This window comes from Athene noctua, chromosome 5, assembly GCF_965140245.1.
Source record: "Athene noctua chromosome 5, bAthNoc1.hap1.1, whole genome shotgun sequence".
NCBI lineage: Eukaryota > Metazoa > Chordata > Aves > Strigiformes > Strigidae > Athene > Athene noctua.
In genome coordinates this window covers 38,670,208-38,690,181 of record NC_134041.1, presented here as the reverse complement: position 1 = coordinate 38,690,181, position 19,974 = coordinate 38,670,208, and the positions used below count along the sequence as shown (strand labels likewise).

Genomic DNA, 19,974 nt, shown 5'->3' with positions numbered 1-19,974 from the left:
TCAGGGAGAGGCTGCAGGACAGGGCACAGGGCCAAAATTTAACTGCATGCTCTATATATTTGCTGATGGCTTGAAGTTATTTCTATGCACTTTATTTTATTCCAAAATTACATCAAACCTAGTAAGCCATGCAATAAACCTAACAATTGAGAACAAAAATCATGAGACAATACTGTATAGCACAAACCTAAGAGTTAAAAATAAAAATATAATACTTTTTTACCAAGTTTCTATTAATCACAAGGACTAAACAGATGTAGTGATAGGTAAACTCATATCACAATTCCAAAATCAAATAAAATTCAATTATGTTCGTAAACTAAAATCCTACAAGAGTATTAGAGGCTGAGTTGAGATGGACCATTACACTACAACGTTCAAAAAACGTAGAGAAAGAGGCACCTTTACATACATGGTAGGAAAAATCTTTTTATTCTATGATTTTTGTTTTACAGGAGAATACTAATGTTTCAAAAACACAGGTAATTGAAACACAACAGTAACAGCACATACGCAGTAAAGGTGATTTAAATATTACATATATGTTAACATCTTCTATAAGAGGCCGAGATACACTTATGTAATATTCAGCCTTCTCCCAGCAAAGCAACTCCCAGCTGCATGCAATGCTAACTCCAGTAAGGAAATTGGACCCCAGAATTTCCCATTGTCTAATCCGAAGCATGAGATCTGCTGATCCTTAGTCAGAGTTGGGAAAGTCGTCTCCACCTTTGCCCATGAAAGGTTTGAGGTTCAGCCATCGGTTTGTGTACCTGAGTCATACTTTGCCTTTATCAAAAGAACCAACAGAGCAGCAACACAAAGTAAACTCTATTTTGTTTTTTTTATGCTAATTAAAAGAACAGACTCTGTCCTTTATATCTTAGATAATGAAAGACACTGAGGGTTAAAAAAATCAATTTCCAAGAAAATAACCTTTTCTTTCTTTCAATTCAAAATCTAAAATTCCTTTTCTTTTTAATAAAAAGCTGTCAAATTTGCTTTTCAGAAGCATCCTCATCATTAGTGGACTTCTCTTCCTTTTTGTTTTAAAGAGTGACTGCTAGTATCAAAACACAAGTTTTTTAGGCACCTCCCATGAGAATTCATTTCTTCCAAAGTGACCATAACATGCTGTCTTCTGGTAAATGGGCTTTTTAAGGTCCAAATCCCTGTGTGTATAATAAAAAGAAGATAAAATTCTTCACATTAAGGTATTTCATGATAGCAACCATTAAATTCCTGATGGTGATATTCATTTCATGTCCTTAGTCAAGCAAGCATATTCTGGAGATGCACACATACCAGTGAACATGTCCAACGGAGAACCATAAAAGTTACAACAAAACTTAAATGTGAAGTACTTTAGGACTACAGGAAAGTCCTTACTATTGAGAATTATTAATTTTAATAGAAAAGATGAAATAACCTTCAATTCCTTTTGTAAAACAACAGATATCTTTTTTCACAGCAAAGTTACTTAAAATTCTTGGAATAAAAAAGTTATTTTATTTGGGTTCCATATGCTTCATACGAAACTGGAAAAGTACATCTGTTATCTTAAAAGATATGTCACACTGGTAGATCCATAAAAAGTATGAACTGTGAAGACTGACAGATGAAAGAATGGGACTCTCTTTTGTACTGCATGGAACAATCCCATGCTAGTTCAAGAAGCTGACTCTTACATTGTAAGATCTAATGGTTTTGCAAGAAATAATTTCTAGCATGTGATCACCAAGATATTTTTGGGTTTGTTGGTTTCTATACCTTACAATAACTCCAGGCCGAAGATCAAAGTTATTGTGCACGATGTCCAACAACTCTTTCTCTGTTTTCTGGGAAGTTCCATAAGTGAACAGTGAAATGGACAGTGGATGAGCAACCCCAATGGCATAAGAAACCTATAGTAAAAAAGACACCATAGTTAGCAATTAAACATGACACCTCAATGGGCAACAGTATACAACAGAAGAAAGTATTCATTCATGAACCATCTTAAGACAAGTAAGACCTCTGCTTTACCTCCCATATTTGCACAATCTGTTTCTAGAAAACAAGACAAAACTTTGAAAATGCATCTCTGGATAACGTTCTTTTCCATTAACCAGTCATCCCATGCTCATTTCCGTGACAGTGTCAGAGGGTTGAGGGCTCCATAAATGTCTAGAGAAACAGCCAATAAAATGAAACCTAAAGGAAAAGTTCCAGCTACAAGCTGATAGGCTATTAGTGACATTGGTCTTGAACCAAACACATGAAGGTCTTCCTTTCCTCAACTCCAAGCCATCACCAAGGCTGCTTCTACTACAGTGTCTCATACAATGTGTATTCCAGGTGATGCTGAAGAAGAAACATCTCTTTGAGAAAAGCAACATTCATAGCAAGCCATACCTGAACCAGAACACGGCGACAGAGCCCAGCTTTCACAAGAGACTTGGCCACCCAACGGGCTGCGTATGCAGCTGATCGGTCCACCTTTGTATAGTCTTTGCCAGAGAAGGCACCACCTCCATGGGCTCCCCAACCACCATAAGTATCCACAATGATCTTTCGACCAGTAACACCAGCATCACCCTGAATGAGTAAAAGAATTTGTCCATTTTACAATCCATTTTATTTTAAGTCTCAAACAAGGCTATGCATCCTTCAGAAGACTACAACGTATAAGTTCACCACATATGGATTGCTGTGGGGTAGCTGAAGGAATGAACTTGTCTCACCAAACTACAACAGTTTGGTTTAAAAGTTGTTTAAAGTGAGATTCATAAGACAAACCATTCACGAATTGCATTTGCTAATCAAGCAAGCAGGTTTACACCCAGATAGCTAGAGCATGCACTGCCTGTTTCAAAAGTAAATTCCAGACAATATGGGAACTTTGGTTTAGAAGTGACCTATCTATCACATCCAAACTGAATACAGAATATTGCTAACAAACTACATGCCATATAGGAAACCGAGAGATTTTACACTGTTAAAAAAAAAAATAAAATTAAATTAAAGATCAGGCTTTCATATCTTGATCAAAATCTGAAGTTGTGTGAATATTAAACAGTAGATATCTTTTTTGTAATTACCATCAAAAGGTATGTTAGTCCTACCTTATACATCATTACATGGAGGCTGGCAGTCAACACTTCCAGTGCAGTATCATGACAGAGACCGTCATACAAATATGTACTATAAAACACATTTCCAGACTCAAAATATTTCTAGTCTAATTTAAACTATACACAACAGTTATGCAGTAGTAGGCAATTATAGGTAATTGAGAAAGAAGGATCACTTCTAAGAACAGATACTTTAAAATATTAAATAAGGAAGTGCAGATAACCTTTTAGCTGCCGACACAGCTATCCTGATTGTTCCTCATATGTAGTTGATATTTCACTTAATCTTACTTAATTGCTCAGTAGCTGACTAATTATCTGACCCTCATCCCCCAATTTACTAAATGCTTAAGCTTTCTGGTGTGAATGGGAACATGGTCAAATTTGAAATTCAGTCTCCACCTGTGTAGGAAGGTTTGAAATTCTTTGTCTACAGAATATCATGTCAGTAAAATTCAACTGCTGGAATGTTTGCACGGCAAACACAAGTGAAGAGTCAAAGTTTTTATTAGAAAGACTGTGCATATACACAGAAGAAAACCTTTGGTACTGTTTGTTCCATTTTGCTAAGAAAACAGCGGGATGTAAATCTGAACTTAAGATAGATGAGCTTGTCTAAAGGACCCTGTCCTGGAGTTCTTTTGCTTGGCTCAAACCTTTATTTCTGATAGCATAGACAGTTTCAATGAGAACACCTTGTGTACCACCATGACTGCAGAACTGAGTGAGAGGAAGAGAAATGGACAGGTCAAAGGAAAAAAAAACAAAAAACAAAAAAACCCCAAACAAAACAACCCACCCCTTTATTTAAAGGTGCTGAAAGAGCACAAATGCATTTGTAAAGCATGTGGAAGTGACTTTTGCAAAGAGCTGTAATGTCCTCACAGTACCAGTGGGTGTTGCTGTTGGGAAAACAGTGACAGCAGCAAAATTACTAATTTTGCCATAGCCAGAATTCAAGGTACCACCATGCTCAAAAGCTTAAGGTGAAAATCCAGGTGTTGTGTCTTCTTTAGATGAACTGAGATGGAGATTAAGACAGCCTTCTATAGCTAGCATTGTTAAAAATAAAACTGAGTAATACTGTTAGGAAAAGTAAGCAGAAAGTTCACAACAAGGGAAGAAATAGTTACTTTCTGGTTATGCAATGCTATTGTAAATTGCACAAGTGATGATAGCAGTTCTAAGGCCATGGACACACAGTCAGATTGACCCACACTAAGTAAACTTATCCCAGGTTTAAAAAGCTGCAAACATACACTGCAACGTGCCTGTGTTTGTATGTGCAAACATAAGCAGTATAGTTCCACCGTAAGAGTAGAAAAGGCATTCCTGGTTGGCTTACCAAATGTAATTATATTACTTTTTTAAACGGGTGCAGGTAAGTGTACACCTGAAATATTTAAATTTTTAATAGGTGCAGTTCTGTCCACACCTGAATATTTTATTATGTGCAGCCTTCTCTTTGTATGTAGCTATGATTGCTGCAATGGTTCTTTTGCTCCAAGTTACGGCTCAAGTTCACCTACCCATTTGTCCATAGTCTAGGATGTCAAATTTCAGTGATACTACCAATTCAACTACACAAAAATAAATTTTTTGTATAATCATTATTATAATGATTAATCTCAACACCTTTCTACCTGTTCCATGACACTAATGTAAAAAATGCAATACATTTTCAGGTGCAAACTCCAGCAGATGCATGAATTCAAACAGCAAAGGAAAAACAATGTGTAGTTGGATTTGTGGTAAAATTTGACCTAATTTCAGGATGGAGCTTTGAAATTTTGCTGTGATAGTTCTGAAGGGAACTGAAGACTAAAACATTGGGAATGGTGAATTTGTTTTTGAAAACTAAATCTCAGAAGTCTTGATCCTACAGAGAGTGGAAGTTCTGCCTGACTTCTGTGAGTGCAGGCAGGATCAAATTATAAATGCCAGCTCCTGCATTGCCTAGATAAAGCAAAAACAACATCTATTTTCTCACCAGGAGTATCCTATCAGGGGGTGATTTTCAGAAGAGATAAACACATTTAGTCCTCCTTGGTGTCAGGCAGAACAGTGTGAGCTATACAGATCTGATAACCAGGTTCACTGTAAAAGAAGTAAAACTTCTCTTGCCCATCTCTCTGTAAGGAGAGCTTTCCATGAGAAAGGATTGAATGTCTCACCCAGCGCTGGACTCAAGAGGGTTTGAGGAAACCCGGAGCTGGGCTGTACATTCCACACACAATGTAAGATTCAGCTCAACTTGCCTGCCTAGTCACAACACATTTATCATATAAGCATGCCCTCGAAGGCTACTTCAGCATACAGCACATGAAACGCTGGCTGCTTTTCCCACATACAACTGCAGTTAAAACTTCCAGTAGGTAGCTTGCTTCTCAGACTCTAGGACAGACATGTCAAAATGCAGAGCATTTCTTTTAAGTCACACACCCAATGACAAAGGCAAGCTCTTAAAAGCACCAAAATAATACAACACAAACCTGAGGCCCTCCAATAACAAAACGTCCACTAGGTTGAAGGTGATAAATGGTTTTCTCATCCAAGTATTTTGCAGGGACGACAGCTTGGATCACACGATCCTTCAGGGTTCTGCGCATATTCTCCAGAGAAATGGTTTCATCATGCTGCACAGATATCACAATGGTGTGAACTCGCACTGGGATGACTGCCCCGTTCTCCTGGATATACTGAACCGTGACCTAAATAGAACAGGGAGAAGGAAGAAGAGAAAAGCAAAGTTGCTATAAAACATATTACTGGTCTACATCAAATATCATGCTATGTTATTCCAGGAGCAAAATTGTGGCAAAATGTCAATATGGGAAATCTGATTCTCTATTAAATTGTCCAAAATGTGTCTTTCAGTTGTGATTTCTAGTGAAATTCCCAAGCCTCAGACATTTATGTTCTCAGTGCATCTTCAAAAAAGGCAGCCCGAATCCCTAATGACAAATAAATCCTTTGGATTCTTTGGATCTCCTGCCACTTTTTCAATGAGCACAGGCCATTTAGGTCTGAAGGCTTAAATGTTTCTTCACTGGTAGGTGGATAAGTGCTCCTAGCACTCTGGTAGAGGTTAACCATTTTCCAACAGTCAAGGAGACAGTATCATAAGCAGTGGAAATGCTTTATCTGCTGATTGTAGGTTATATATCTTCTACTTGTAGGTTATCCTGATACTCAGAACACCACCAATTGCTGTCTTTAAAAATATTTAAGATTTATGGAAAGAAAAAGTGTTAGTTTTCAACTATCTGAAATATCTATAGCAGTATTTACCTGTGTCTTAGAGTCAGGCCTCAGCCAAGGAAGTTCTCCATTACGCCTCAGCTCTGCTAACCTGGCATTCAGTTTATGAGCAAGAATAATTGTTAGAGGCATACATTCTTCTGTCTCATCTGTTGCATAACCAAACATCAAACCCTACAGGAGGAGAAGATATACTTCAGTCACTGTTAAGAGCACCACGACCAAAGGCAACAAGATTTCATCTGAAGCAAAGAGCAAACAGTACCCTCAGGTTTATTTTCTATTGTTTTATATCATAGTGCAAGAAGCCTAAACTCAGATCAGGCTGCAACATGTTGCAGTGTAATGAGAAACAAACCACGTTCCTAGAATTTTTCACTGAAAGCCTGAAGGTTTGCATGTTGAGCTGGGAGCCTAGACAAAAATGGAGATGTTTCTGTGAAAAAATAAGGTTCTTTCACAGAAAAACAAAACAAAACAAAACAAAACAAAACAAAAAAACCCCCACAATTTCAGGACTATTCTGTCATAGGAAAGGCATTATCGTTAGCCCAGAAAGGTTGTAGTGGCTTTTATGTATGAATACAGACACACTAATACTGCAGCTTGCATCTAAAATTTCAGTGGAATGGGATGTGAATACTCCATGAAGGATGTACCATTCCACAGTTTAAGGCACCTGCCTCAGATTTTCAATGCCACATGCTTCTAGTCACAGCTTCTACTATTATTCAGTCATGGTCCCTGCATCAGATTATAATTTGTTAAATAGAGTTAGCAGCATTTTCTTTCTCCTCATCCAGTGTATGTTTGATTAAAAAAAAAAGAAGAAAGACACAAAGGTACTTTGATACAATGGGAAAGGAGGCTATCAAAGTGACAAAGAAAGTCAGATATCTTTTCATCTTATGTAGTATTATGACCCCATGACAGCATAAAAGCATTTTAATTTAGTCCTTGAAGGTTTTCTGAATATTAGCATGGCTCTTGGACTCTGATATCTCCACTTATGGTTCTCAACAGCATTGTTATAAACTAGATATTAATACTAATGATAACTACTGTAAATGTTAAACTTGCTCTTACTGGCATCAGCCAGATTATGGAGTTTTTATGTTAGCATCTTTCTCTTGGGAACATGCAATAATCATCTACATGTGTTATTTAGCTCATAGAAATGAAGCTTGGACAGCCTTAATTATGTGGAACACCTATTACAATAGATGCCTCTGGGAAATAAATGAGAATTAAAACTACTCTGGTGTATTTGCCTTCATTGTACTAATGCTGAAGACAGTTGAAACATTGCCTAATTTTTTGCTGTGTAAAATCTCAAGAGCTCTGTGAAAGTTAAAAGATGCTTTGGTTATTCCATTTTACACAAGTCTGGCTGCAAGATGAATGGTCTAATGAATCTAAAGCTACTCAACAAATCCAAGAAATGCATAAGCAAAAAACCTTTGCTAAATTCTAAAGTACACATCCTCAGCTATTATAAACTGCCAGAGCTCTCCTGATTTGCGTGACTGCTAGAACAAACACCAGGCAAAAGTCTGCTCTCAAAGAATTTCCAACTGTTTTAATAAAAATATGTTTTTTATTCTGGGGTAGCCCAAGATGGCAGTGTGGAAATCTTCATATGGGCTTTAAATTGGAAAACAAGGAAATAAGATGGGGTAAACTTTTTCCATTCAAACAGCTTTGATGTTTTAGATGTGATGTTATGTCTACCTGATCTCCAGCACCAACATCTTCTTCATCCCTGTGTAGATGAACACCTTGGGCAATATCAGGTGACTGCTGTTCCAGTGCCACTAAAACATTGCAAGTCTTGTAGTCAAAGCCTATTTGGAAAAAAGAATAGCAATGAACAGCTTTTTCTGCCACAGTTAAGGAATAGAAAAAGAATAGCGTTTTCTGCCACAATTAAGGAAAGTAGCATGGAACCATATGACAGAATGCAATATCCTTCAGAACTCAAAACCTAACTGCTATTTTTTTTTTTTTTTTTTTTTTTTTTTTTTTTGTCAGTAGGACACTTGAAACCTTTTTTTGAAGGTGGTAGAGTATATAGTGTTGTATTTATTGCTTGTTACTGCTTGTTTTCTCTTGCATTGGTACCCTGTGCCAAGCCAATTCAAATTAATTATTAACTGCAGAACACTAGTCAAAAAAGTAAATAATGAGCCCCTCCCAAATAAATAGTATTAAAAACCTCTACATAAATTCCTAGGAGCTGATGTTTTCAGCAACTGAAGACTCTGCTCTCTGACTATATTTGTAATACATGTAAAGCAGTGTTTGTACCTAAATCTCTCATGGGAGTTTGTGAGAGCCACAAACAGAGAAAAAAAAAACAGATTCAAATTTCACAGCAAACGTGGAAGTAGGAATTTTCTTTCAAAGATCAAAAGGAGAGTTCTGAAAATAAATTGAAAGACTTATAGAAGATTGTGGCAAAATTTTCCACCTGTTCCTGGATATATTAATAGTATCTTGCTTCTCTCCAAATCCAAGCTTTCCTAGAAATGCAGCTACTGGCACCTGCTGACCAAACTCATGTTTGGCCAATACAACATATACACGCATCCATATGCATATGATCCACTTGAAGAATGCTCTTTTAAGTAGTCTATGTAGAGAAGAAAATCATATTTATGTGTGCAATTATTTGGTTTAGATTTTTACTTTATTTCTGCATAGAAATTTTTTTTACTGGGTCATTGCATCTCCCCTTATCATTTTTGGCAGTTAGGATAAAAAGGAGATTTATGACCTATTAGATTTGCCAGTGTTTTCTGAAAGCACGGCTGTTACATGATGCTAGAGGTAACCTGCAGATGTACTGCTATAATATTCTCCCACCACAATCTCCCCGTAAATTCAACAGCAATTAAAGGGCTACAGGAAACACCTTTTTTTAACCAAAAGTTCTTAAAAGATACACTTCACTGTAACACTATACTTGGGATATTTGTAGTGTATAAACAGACACATAGCAAATCAGAAAGTGAAATGTGCCTAGCAGAAAAAGCATTTTGTCTTTTTTATCATTTGTATATAATGCAAACTCGATTTGGACTGCATACTCCTCAGTGTAGGAGGAGTTGTTCAGAGCTAACAGAGCATCTTGCACAGTGAGAACCTGCTTTACGCCTGGGAATTCTAGATGCTACCATAGTACAAATATATAATGGAACAACAAAATGAACTAGGTTACTTCTTTCCTCTCTTTTGCATCAAGATGCATCAAACAGCTTGCCAAATGAATAACCAAGATTTGAGTTCTTGCAGGTTTGGAGGAGTGGTAGATTCTGTGGCTCAAGCTGCAGCTAACTATTCTGGCCTAATACCACAGCTCAAAGTATATTCTGCCTACTCCCTCTCAGTTTTAACTCATATATGATGTTTTTTCTGCTTACTGAGTTAAAGTCAGAAAGTGTATCACATAGCACCATGGAAGAAGCACAGGATACTCAGTTTTTCACACATGATAGTTTTTATCAGCCTTGCTAAAGCTCACATATGGAAGTGGTGACAGACCTATTTTACAGTTGCCTTTTTCTTGCTCTTCAAGAATTTAATGAGTTTTTTCCACCAACCTTTAGCTGAATCATCATAGCCAATATGTCTAATTGCATCTCGGACAACTCGTTGATAATCCACAATAGCGTGAGATGTGATCTCCCCGCAGAGCAACACCATTCCTGTCTTACATACTGTCTCTGAAAAGAGAGATGAAAACAGGATTACAACACCAAAATAACCCAGCCCACTAAGACAAATAACTAGTTGTGATGATGGTGATTTTGAGAGACCTACTGGGTATATACAGTGTAAGTCCTTTCTACCCATATTTTTACCATTATTAGCTCCTTCTACAACAAATTGTTTTTATATTCGTGCATGTCTGAAAGTAAGGAAAATACTAATACATCCAATTTACAAATGGGAAACTCAAAACACTGAGCATGGTTCAGTGGTATGTAGAGATTTTAGGGAAATATAGCATTAAATTGTGATTTCTAAATCCACTTAATCACTCTAAGATACATACTGAGGCTAAATAAAACTTATCAGTGATCAACTATTTCAAAAACTTGCCTCCAGTCCCAGGAGGGAGAATCTGAAGATGAGGTTTAGGTACATAATATATGAACTGGGGTAATGACCTGAGAGTTGATGGTACAACTCTGAAGAGATTTGAAAAACCAAGCAGTTATGGGGACATGGACTGAAAAAATAGTACTTTATTAATTATAGTAAATGAGAGTTTCAGCAAAACATTAAAATATTTCAAAAATCCACTGCAATGAAGCCAAATCTCTTCCTCCCAGGAAAATTCAGTCCGCACACAAGATTAATTATCCTACCCTTCTACAGCCTGCTTAGGCTTCAGTCTTTATAAAAACTTTTACTGTTTCTTCTCATTGCTTCTCCTCTTGAAGACTGCATTTCTTATGTAATTTTCTTGAGAGTAAAATAAAATAAAAAGCAAACAATAGCATCAAGCTCTTTGCAAACAACATAAAAAAAGAACAGTGACTAGGTGATGACTTAAAGCAGCAAACAACTTACCACAAGCAACCTTGGCATTTGGGTCCTGTTTGAGATGGGCATCTAATACAGCATCGCTGATCTGATCACATATTTTATCTGCAAGACATCAAAGTTGTGATTCAAAACCCTAACACTCAATACAAAACATGGACTGTTCGCATCACTTTGAATAGGTATTTCAGCAAGGGAAGGTTGCTAATAGGCAGGTATTTCAGCAAGGGAATTTTATAGTTAATTACCGGAGTATTTAAGCTAGCTAAATAGAAAGACATATGAAATATCCTGCAAGCAAAGTCAGTAGATACAATGGGGAATTTACTGACTGGTGTAAACTAATACTGGCTACAACTTTACCTGTAGTTTTCTGCACTGAAGTGTGAAGCAAGTATGTTGTGCCTAGAATTACCTGAGAGACTAAGAGGCTTTACTCTCAGCCTTCTTCTCTAACACCACAAGCCAATACAGCATGCTCATCAGTAGTATGCTAACAAGAAGGTGATATCCCACCATCAACTTCCATCTCCCCAACAAGAAATTAGAATGTACATGATCAACACTGCCAGTAAGGCCTGAGAAAGTGTTCAGATTCATACAGATAGTGCACAGCTCAGAGTCAAGATCCTGTTTCAGGTTTGCTTCTTCTCACTGCTTCCTACCATCCTGCAATGTCATCGCCCAACAATCCCAGCAACCAACCTAAGTCAGGGGAGTGAGCAGCACACACAGAAGCAAGAAGGGGTTACCAACAGAGGTCTGCCAGAGGTAAATCTTGAGTATATTGTCAGTTACATCCCAAATACAAAGGTTTCAGCTCATGTTTATCATAATAATCTTTTCTTTTCTTTCTTTCTTTCTTTCTTTCTTTCTTTCTTTCTTTCTTTCTTTCTTTCTTTCTTTCTTTCTTTCTTTCTTTCTTTCTTTCTTCCTTTGCCTTTTTAATGAATAATGAATTTTAATCAAATAGTGTAGCTAATTTAATGAACATAAAAGGGCAGCACCCATAACAATGCCTTCCACATGAAAATGGTAATTTTTCTCATATATTTTAATTTTATTGTTAAAAAATGTCTATTATTACATCCTATGTTTAGATGTTGCCATAACATGCTGTGTGGCAAAATAAATTAATCTCCTGCCTTGACATTTGCAACACAATCTTTGGAAAGAAATGTTTTGTAAGAGTACATCATTACAGACTTTTAATACATTTAACCTCAAGTCAAAATAAATTATAATTTATTTTCACGAGGAAGGTGTACATTTAGCTAAGAGGGACAAATCAAAGACCAGAGAACTAATGTGATTCTGACACTCCTATCTCCCATATTAACCACTTCAGCACAAAAAGAACAAACACAAAAGACAATTAGCAAATGTAGGCTGCATTCGAACTTTCAGCCTTGCAAGAACTGTACACGGATTACTAACTTTGGGACAATTATTACCAGACAGGAATCACATCCCATTCCTGCAATCTAGTTAGAAGTCCAAATGAACCTTGTCTAGCAAGACTGAGCACAAAAGTGGCAGGAGTGATTAAAATGAATCTCTGATTGCTCCATTCCAAGTTTCCATTTTTATAAGGAAATGTATTCATGTTTTCAAGCATAAAAGCAAAAATTATGGATGAAAATATGTCATTACCTTGATGGGACAATAGAGCAACTGGGATAGGATGACCTTCTTAGTGCAGGTCCAGTGCCCTGCAGTAAACTCCTAGTGATTGGAACTGCTTTCTAGTCTTTTTTACACCACCCAGAGTTTCTATGCCAGGAACAACCTTTATCCCTGTCCTTGCTCCACATGAAGCATGTCTCACCTGCATTAGATGCCAGTGTCCCATGTTTGTCTAAGTTCCCTGTATGGCACATACAGGGATATTATATGCATTCTTTCCAGAACATTCAAGAAGAGTACAGGTAATCCCATATAATTAATTCATCCTCATTTCTCCTTGTGGCACCTATCTGGTACAAAGAACCTTATGTTGGTTTGTATGCTGTGGCTGAACTTAATTTATGAACTAAAACTTTCATTAAATGTCTCAAGGGAGCATAGCCATAGTAAAATGAAAAAGTGAAATCAATAAGTGATGATTTAACAGGATGTTTTAATGTTATTGTGGGTTTTGCATGAACTGTATCATTAGTATCTACAGTATTTCATGTATATTTGTAGATAGAAAAGCAGTTCTTTTGCTTCCCTCTCAGGGAAATAATACAGCAAACATTCATGAACAAACACCTTTACAGAAGGGGAGAGTTTGACTTAAAAAGCTGTTACTCTGAAAAGATCATGATAGAAAACCAGATGAACAATCGTCCATAGAAATTAAATTATCTCCATACAAAAGCATTAGTGAGATTGCTACAAAAATAATAGATTTTGGTGGGGGTATTCCAAAGATGATGTTAAGAACTTGCAGGAAGGTTTAGGACAGACTGAGAAGAATGCCCCAAAATCAGAAAAGTCTATTTTATAGGATGAAATCATTCAAGTTCAATCTAGTTTTGAAAAGCTGAAGGAAAGGCAATCTACCAGAGGAAATCCCTATAGGCATTGGGATCACTAAAAATAATATGCTGAAATAATTTTTTTTGTCTGATGAACAATAATATAACTACAGCTGATAGTTGAAAATTAAAGACAGATATAAATTCAAAAAGGCAAGTCTTATAAGGGTGAGAGCCACTGAAACCATTCATCTAGAGGTATGCAGGATTCCCTGTTCCTTTCAAATCTCTAGATGAAAATCTGCTATCTTTTTAAGACGTATGAATGAAATCCAACCATCATTTACTAGCGTGTTTGAAGAATTCTTGCACAAAATATTATTACCTGTGTATGAAAGTCCAATCAGATTATATATCACAGGTTCCTTCTGGTCTTTAAAATCTATGTGAGAATTTAATCAATTAAAATAATAAATTAGAATAATTTCATCTACTACACTAATAGCATATCTTTAGATTAAAATAGGCTGAGACAAACCAGTCTGACAATTTATGTCATACCTGATTGCTGATGCAACAACAAGCAGTGTTAGTGCAACAAACTCGATCCAAAATAGTGATACAGATATATCTATCAAGATTGGAAAGAGAAATCTAGCTAGATGTTTGGCTGATTAATGCATTAAATTAAGGGCATGTCTATCAGTAAAGGTCTTTGGTGTAAAATAAAACCAGGCGTTCTATTTTTAGCAATGCTTAGCAGGCTTTGTGTACCCTTCATAATGTTTTTTAAATTTCTCAACCAACTCCTTTCTCTTACTAGCTGCTAAATGTGACAGGATATATTTGTCCACTATTTCCTTCCTTTTTTTCTCCTTCTTTTTTGGAAACAGGGAAAGCATAAATGAATACCTCTACCAAGGCATTACCATGTAAAAAAATGATGTAATAGATAAGAATTCAGTTCATGCATACCTTCATGTAATGAATTACTATTCCAACAGGATAAATATTGCAGAAGGGATGTCTAGCCTGAGGATTTCTTGAATGAGCAGGAAAGTATTAGATAACCATAAATTCTTTTCATGAAATCCAATCATCCCACAGTCCCAGCCTTATGACAGAGATGCCAATTAGCCGTAAAACAGCTCTTGCTAACTATAAAAGGAATGAATGAGACTAGGAGAGCTGATGATAAACCCTACTCAAATGCCAAGTTGTCAAATTATGAAGTAAAGGAGTCATTCAATAAGAAAAGTGATCTCCAGTAATTAGAAGGAGCTTCACAGTTTTCCAGATAGTTGGACATAAGCATAAGTTTGTTACATGATTCTTGACTGTGTAAGAGCCTAAAATAAGCATGATATCTGCAAGTTCTCAGGACCTCCCCAAGAATTCAGTTTCACAGATACACTACACACACACACACACAAAAAAAAATCTATGAACAGCAGTAACAACTGAAAATTTAATTCAAAAAAGCTCTGCCCTTTGAAGCACAACAAAAAGGTACAGCCACACTTTGATTTAAATATAATAAACATTGAACATTACAAAAGGTAAGATTGAATTTCTTAAAAACCTGTGACCATCAAAATAAAATTTTATATTTTTAATGATAAATTATTTATCTCAATAGAAAAAAAAACCCCTATAATTTAAAATTACATATTCAAAATGTGATCAACTGAGGAATTCACAGTTTTCTGGTAAAAAATTAAAATAGTCAAGAAACAGATACTTATCATAAGCACGTCATCAAAAAATAAGCTTTCCGCCAAAAGTTTCACTAGAAAGACTTCAAATCACTGAATTGGGCTGTATTACATTTTTCCTATTTAAGACTCTTGAGGAGTGCTAATTGAGAACTGCAGTGGTACTTCAGTATTAACACTACACTGTTTAAATACCTTGTCCATCCATTCTCTTTGTTCAATACACAGTTTACTGAAGTATTATGTATATTGTTAAGTATATACAATGTTAGATATTGTTAAATATATATAATGTTAGATACAAGACATGCAAGCATTAACTTGCTGGAAACATCTGCATTTTCTGTTTATTTTTTTCTTTTGTAATTTTTTTTTTCTGTGAATATCCAGAAGATAAGCATATGTTTTTAATATGGCTGAAAGTCTGAGGGTGCTTTTAGCAGATGCTTTCTCTTATATTTTTAAAGAGATTCCTTGATACTTACTGGAGAACTGAATGACATTCTGTTTGCAGGCAATTCCACCTGAAGTCACACCAGATAGGGGAAGGAATTAATCCTAAGTGGTTTGGCACCTGTAAGACATTGTGGGTCAGAGAAACACACAATGCCTTTCAAAGCACAGTGAAACCATTGTGCAGCATGGACAGACACTACTGGACAAAGCAAAATGGAGCAAAGACAAAAAACAGCTATCAAAAAAAAAAAAAATCTTTCTCCTCCCCATGCTGCTATCTATGTGGTTTTATTATATTGAAATGAAGAAATCACATGTAAGTCTTCAGAGAGTTTGGAATATACCCCACTAAATGTCAAGATTAAAGACCTGGAAGGAAGTACCAAATTTTATACCCAAGTGATTTTGAAGGCTTTGGACGGAGAAAACGGAATAAACAGAGTCTTTATAAACTCTTTGGAGAGCACAGGTAATATCTGTATGTTAATTATAGCCAGTTGTTACTTTCTTCTATGGAATTTGGGCTACTTAGTGACACACAACTCTTAAGCATTGCACAGGTATAAGGCAGTTAGTTCTCTGTATACCCAAATAAATATGTAATTTCTCCTGCTTTGTTTATTAAGAAGGAGATCTCCATTAAAGCATTCAGTCCTCAGCTAATATAATCAGAACGATTTCCAGTAGACAAAGAACTAGTTCAGGATCTTCACTTCATATAATGCCCTCTAGCAAAACTATACTATCACATACAAGAACACGCAAATTATCCATTTGGTATCAAACAGAGGAACTGAAAACTCACAATTAAATTCTAGTGCTACTGATAATGTCAGAAGCCCAACTACTTCCTCAGACACCAGGCCCCGTTTTAAGAAATAGCCAAGATTTTCCTGGGTGATAAAAATTTAATGGCATGTCTACACCTCTTGCAAAACCACAGACATGGAAAAGGTGGGTGTGCCAGGACATAAAGGTGATCAGTTTTCTGTCAGAAACTAGAGCTATCGCAGATATGATTAAGACCTATTGTTGGGCTGTGTTCAGGAACAAGAATTTGCAGGGCCACCCAAAGTTACCTACTGTCAACCTGTCCTTCCTTGATCTGGAATATCTGTATTTTTCCTTTGTTATAGGCATCTGGGTTTTCAGTACCCTATATGAAGACCTAGACTGTTGAAGTATAAGCCTCACAGTCTTGAAAATGTTGAGCAAATGTCCATTTTCTGCTCCCTTTGCAACAAGCTTCTCAGGTGGCCACTTCTCATCTCACAGTACCCAGAGATCTGGCAACCTCCGTCAGATGAGAGGCTGTACACAAATCTAATAAGTGGTAATGCTGTTTCTCAAAGGCCTCCCAAGTATTTCAGCACAGGAGGAAAATGGTACTCACGGGACTTAAAAGAAGGTCTACTGAGGGCCAATAAAGTTTTGGAAATAAAGAAGGGAATGTGAATAAGAACTAAAAAATAGGCCAAATTCTCAAACAAGAAAGAGAATTGGTAAAGAAAGGAATCAAGGAACAAAGCTAAACCTGGGGACTCAGCTGAACTCTTCCTATTCTTAGACTTACCTAATATTGCCCCAGAGGAATTAAAAACAATTATTAAAGTAGCATAAATTGAGACCTATCATCTTTGGAAGTACCATCAGCAATTTAAAAGTACCATCTTGCATAATGTTAGGTTTCCCATGAAACTACATTGCGCTACAGACACTGGATGTAATTATATATAAATTTGAGATGGGACCAATGTCTCAAGGACTGAATGTGGTTGTCATTTTCTGATTGTGTTACATCAGAAAGAACCCCAACTGGCTTAACCTGATGTAGCTGCCTTGATATTGACGGAGAGGTACTGAGTTGCATCAGCCATGGATTTGATCTGCAGTATTGTTAATATTATAGAAGAGTATCAGGATTATAGACATAAAATTCTCACTGTTGACTTTTTAAAACTCTGCTGTCATTCCACCCATTTATGATTTACTCACATGACATGAGTACAGACCTGAAAAAACTTTTTTATAGTAAAAGGTAGAGGACACCGAATCAGCTTCTTAAATAAATACACTTTTCAGGATATCAAACAGTCTATTGTCCCCTGGCCTCATTTGGGGGAACACTTGCTGTTGACATAAGGTATATGTTTATGGCAGATGAACATTTGTTTTTAATAAAATTGAATTAAGCTCTGCTGACCATACATAAAGTTTAGCAAATAACTCTCCACTATTTGCTTAAGCTATTCCATATATTGCACCAGATGATGGAATGAGGGAAAAAAAACCAGCAACTTTGTCATGCACAGCTGCTGGGACCATTGATTTTTAAAGGCTTTAAAATAGCCTGCTTAGAAATATTCCTGTCGTGGCTGACAGGTTTAGAGCACTGCTTATATGCAGGACAGTTTCACAGAGCCCATAAAGATCTGGAACTTGAGAAGCAAGCTATGCATTCTTATCCATATGTTAAACTTGAGTCTATCAGAGATCTAGTAGTGTCTCCACATAAATACTGAAGGAAATTCAGATGAAAAGGAAGGAGCAGCAAACATAAACCACACTGCCCTCCTCAGTGTAACACGCTCCTGCAAAACTACTGTTGGAAGCACCCTAGTTATAGTGGTCCTATAGTCTATATGGACAAGGTCCTATAAAGTAAAAAGTGCCCTGTTACAAATAACTTCTATAATAAGATTAATAGCAGATGAATTCTTTTTCAGGCTTTTAAAACATTTTAAGTGAAAATATTATTTAATGCATTTGCCATAGATGTTTTCTTACCTGGATGCCCTTCTCCCACTGACTCCGATGTGAACATAAAAGCCCCTTCATCATCCAGCGTGTAATCACATAAACCATCCACTGGCCCATTCATGGCTGTGATGCTTTTCCTGATGGATTATTATAAACAGTGGTTGAAGAGTTCTCCCTTTAGAGCCTTCTCTTAGAGAAGGTTCTTTATCAGCAGGACTATCACTGTCTTCACTTATTACCTCTTACACTAACTTGAATTTCAGTGTGTGAAATCAGCACGTGCTTGCATCTGTGTATGCGTGCAAGGAGTATGCATGTGCCTGAAGTCTGTATCCCTACCTAGCCTGATCTGTCAGTGCCTGAGCTGCTCCTATATATGGAAAAGTGAAAGTGCCTAGATAATCATGTGAGGAGAATGGAAGAGCCCATTTCTTGGAGGGGAGTTAGTTACTTTAGGATATTTCACTAATTAACTCAGTTCTTGGAAACATTCTGGATTCAACCTGTGCAAGACTGATTATCTTAGCAACTCAACTGAGCATGAAGTAATGCAGGAGTACTGGTGACAGTTCAGGTCAGCTGCCTCTTCAGTCTGTCTCTCCCCTAATCCTGGGATCTATGTTGTACTTCCAAATGTGTATTGTGGTTTTACAGGGATAGATAAAAAAAATCTGTAAATGCATGTCTTTCTTAGCAAGAGACTGGAAGAAGTTTGCTCTGCATCATATAACAGTATTCTCCTTTTACTTTTTCATCTCTTGAAAGGTAGAATTCTCTCCTGAATTTTTTTTTTTTTTTCATTTGCATTCATTCTTCATGCACATTTGAGAGATGAAACATCTGATAAGATCCAGGGTGATGAGCGCTTCTTGTTTATGCAGACATCTCCCTTTAGCCTTTGCTTTTCTTTTCTTCTGTCCTCTATTCTATTAATTCAGATCCACCTTCATTCTCTTTTTGTACCACATTCTCATTATATTCCATACAATAGAAATACAATAGCTGCCACATCTGAGTCCTCAGTGCTCAGTTCTGCTGCTGAAAATTCCTTCTAGTCAGATGGCTCATGTCTGGACTATGCTGATGGTATGCCAGGTATGAAGACAGATGGCATTTTGTGGGTATATGTGTCTTTAAGTTAGTATGCAAAAAGCAAGTAAACATACCCATGAGGTGGATGCAGATAATACCCAGCACTACTGCACCATTACAAAAATACATAATTCTTGTTAATTCCTTTACAGAAACCATTCTAGTCTCAATCTCAGATCAAATCATTAGTCTACCAAAATAAAAAATTCCCTTTAATTCAGTGAACACTGAATCATACTCTCTTAATCATTCAAACTGTACCTGTTACTTGGGTTGCAATGAGTAACACTGCTTGTTCTATAGCCCTTGTAATTTTGACAGCAATGAAATCCTTATCACCAGTTTAAAAACTGACAGTTTACTTCAAACCTTTGATCTGTATCATTTTAAAAGATCACTTTATATGGCCCCTGGATTCAATTTTCTGTATTACTACATATTTATGTAAGAATTCACTAGAATTTTCACTTTCTGCCTACATTCCCGAAAACAATAACCAATGTCTGTGAATGTTTGCCAGTAATCTGCTGTAGCATTGGCCCCTCTCTAATTATCATTGACATG

At 36.5% G+C, this 19,974-nt stretch overlaps 1 protein-coding gene across 1 annotated transcript; it reads right to left on the bottom strand.

Moving 5' to 3' along the window:
- Window positions 1-415: 415 nt before the first annotated feature.
- MAT1A (methionine adenosyltransferase 1A) lies at window positions 416-18,650 on the bottom strand. The gene is made up of 9 exons (XM_074908311.1): window positions 18,346-18,650; window positions 10,953-11,030; window positions 9,977-10,099; window positions 8,106-8,218; window positions 6,405-6,548; window positions 5,606-5,824; window positions 2,395-2,577; window positions 1,771-1,904; window positions 416-1,172 (listed from the first exon to the last, which is right to left on the bottom strand). Exons 1-9 carry the CDS (start codon window positions 18,437-18,439, stop codon window positions 1,070-1,072), a joined length of 1,191 nt encoding a protein of 396 aa, XP_074764412.1. The 5' UTR covers window positions 18,440-18,650; the 3' UTR covers window positions 416-1,069.
- Between the last annotated feature and the right edge of the window lie 1,324 nt (window positions 18,651-19,974).

Coding starts and splice junctions, on each gene's coding strand:
- MAT1A (XM_074908311.1), bottom strand. CDS start 18,439: ATGAATGGGCCAGTGGATGGTTTATGTGATTACACGCTGGATGATGAA. Junction 5,825..6,404: donor GGCCTGACTCTAAGACACAG/GTAAATACTGCT, acceptor TGTTCTATTTAG/GTCACGGTTCAGTATATCCA. Junction 1,173..1,770: donor CGGCCTGGAGTTATTGTAAG/GTATAGAAACCA, acceptor TTATACACACAG/GGATTTGGACCTTAAAAAGC.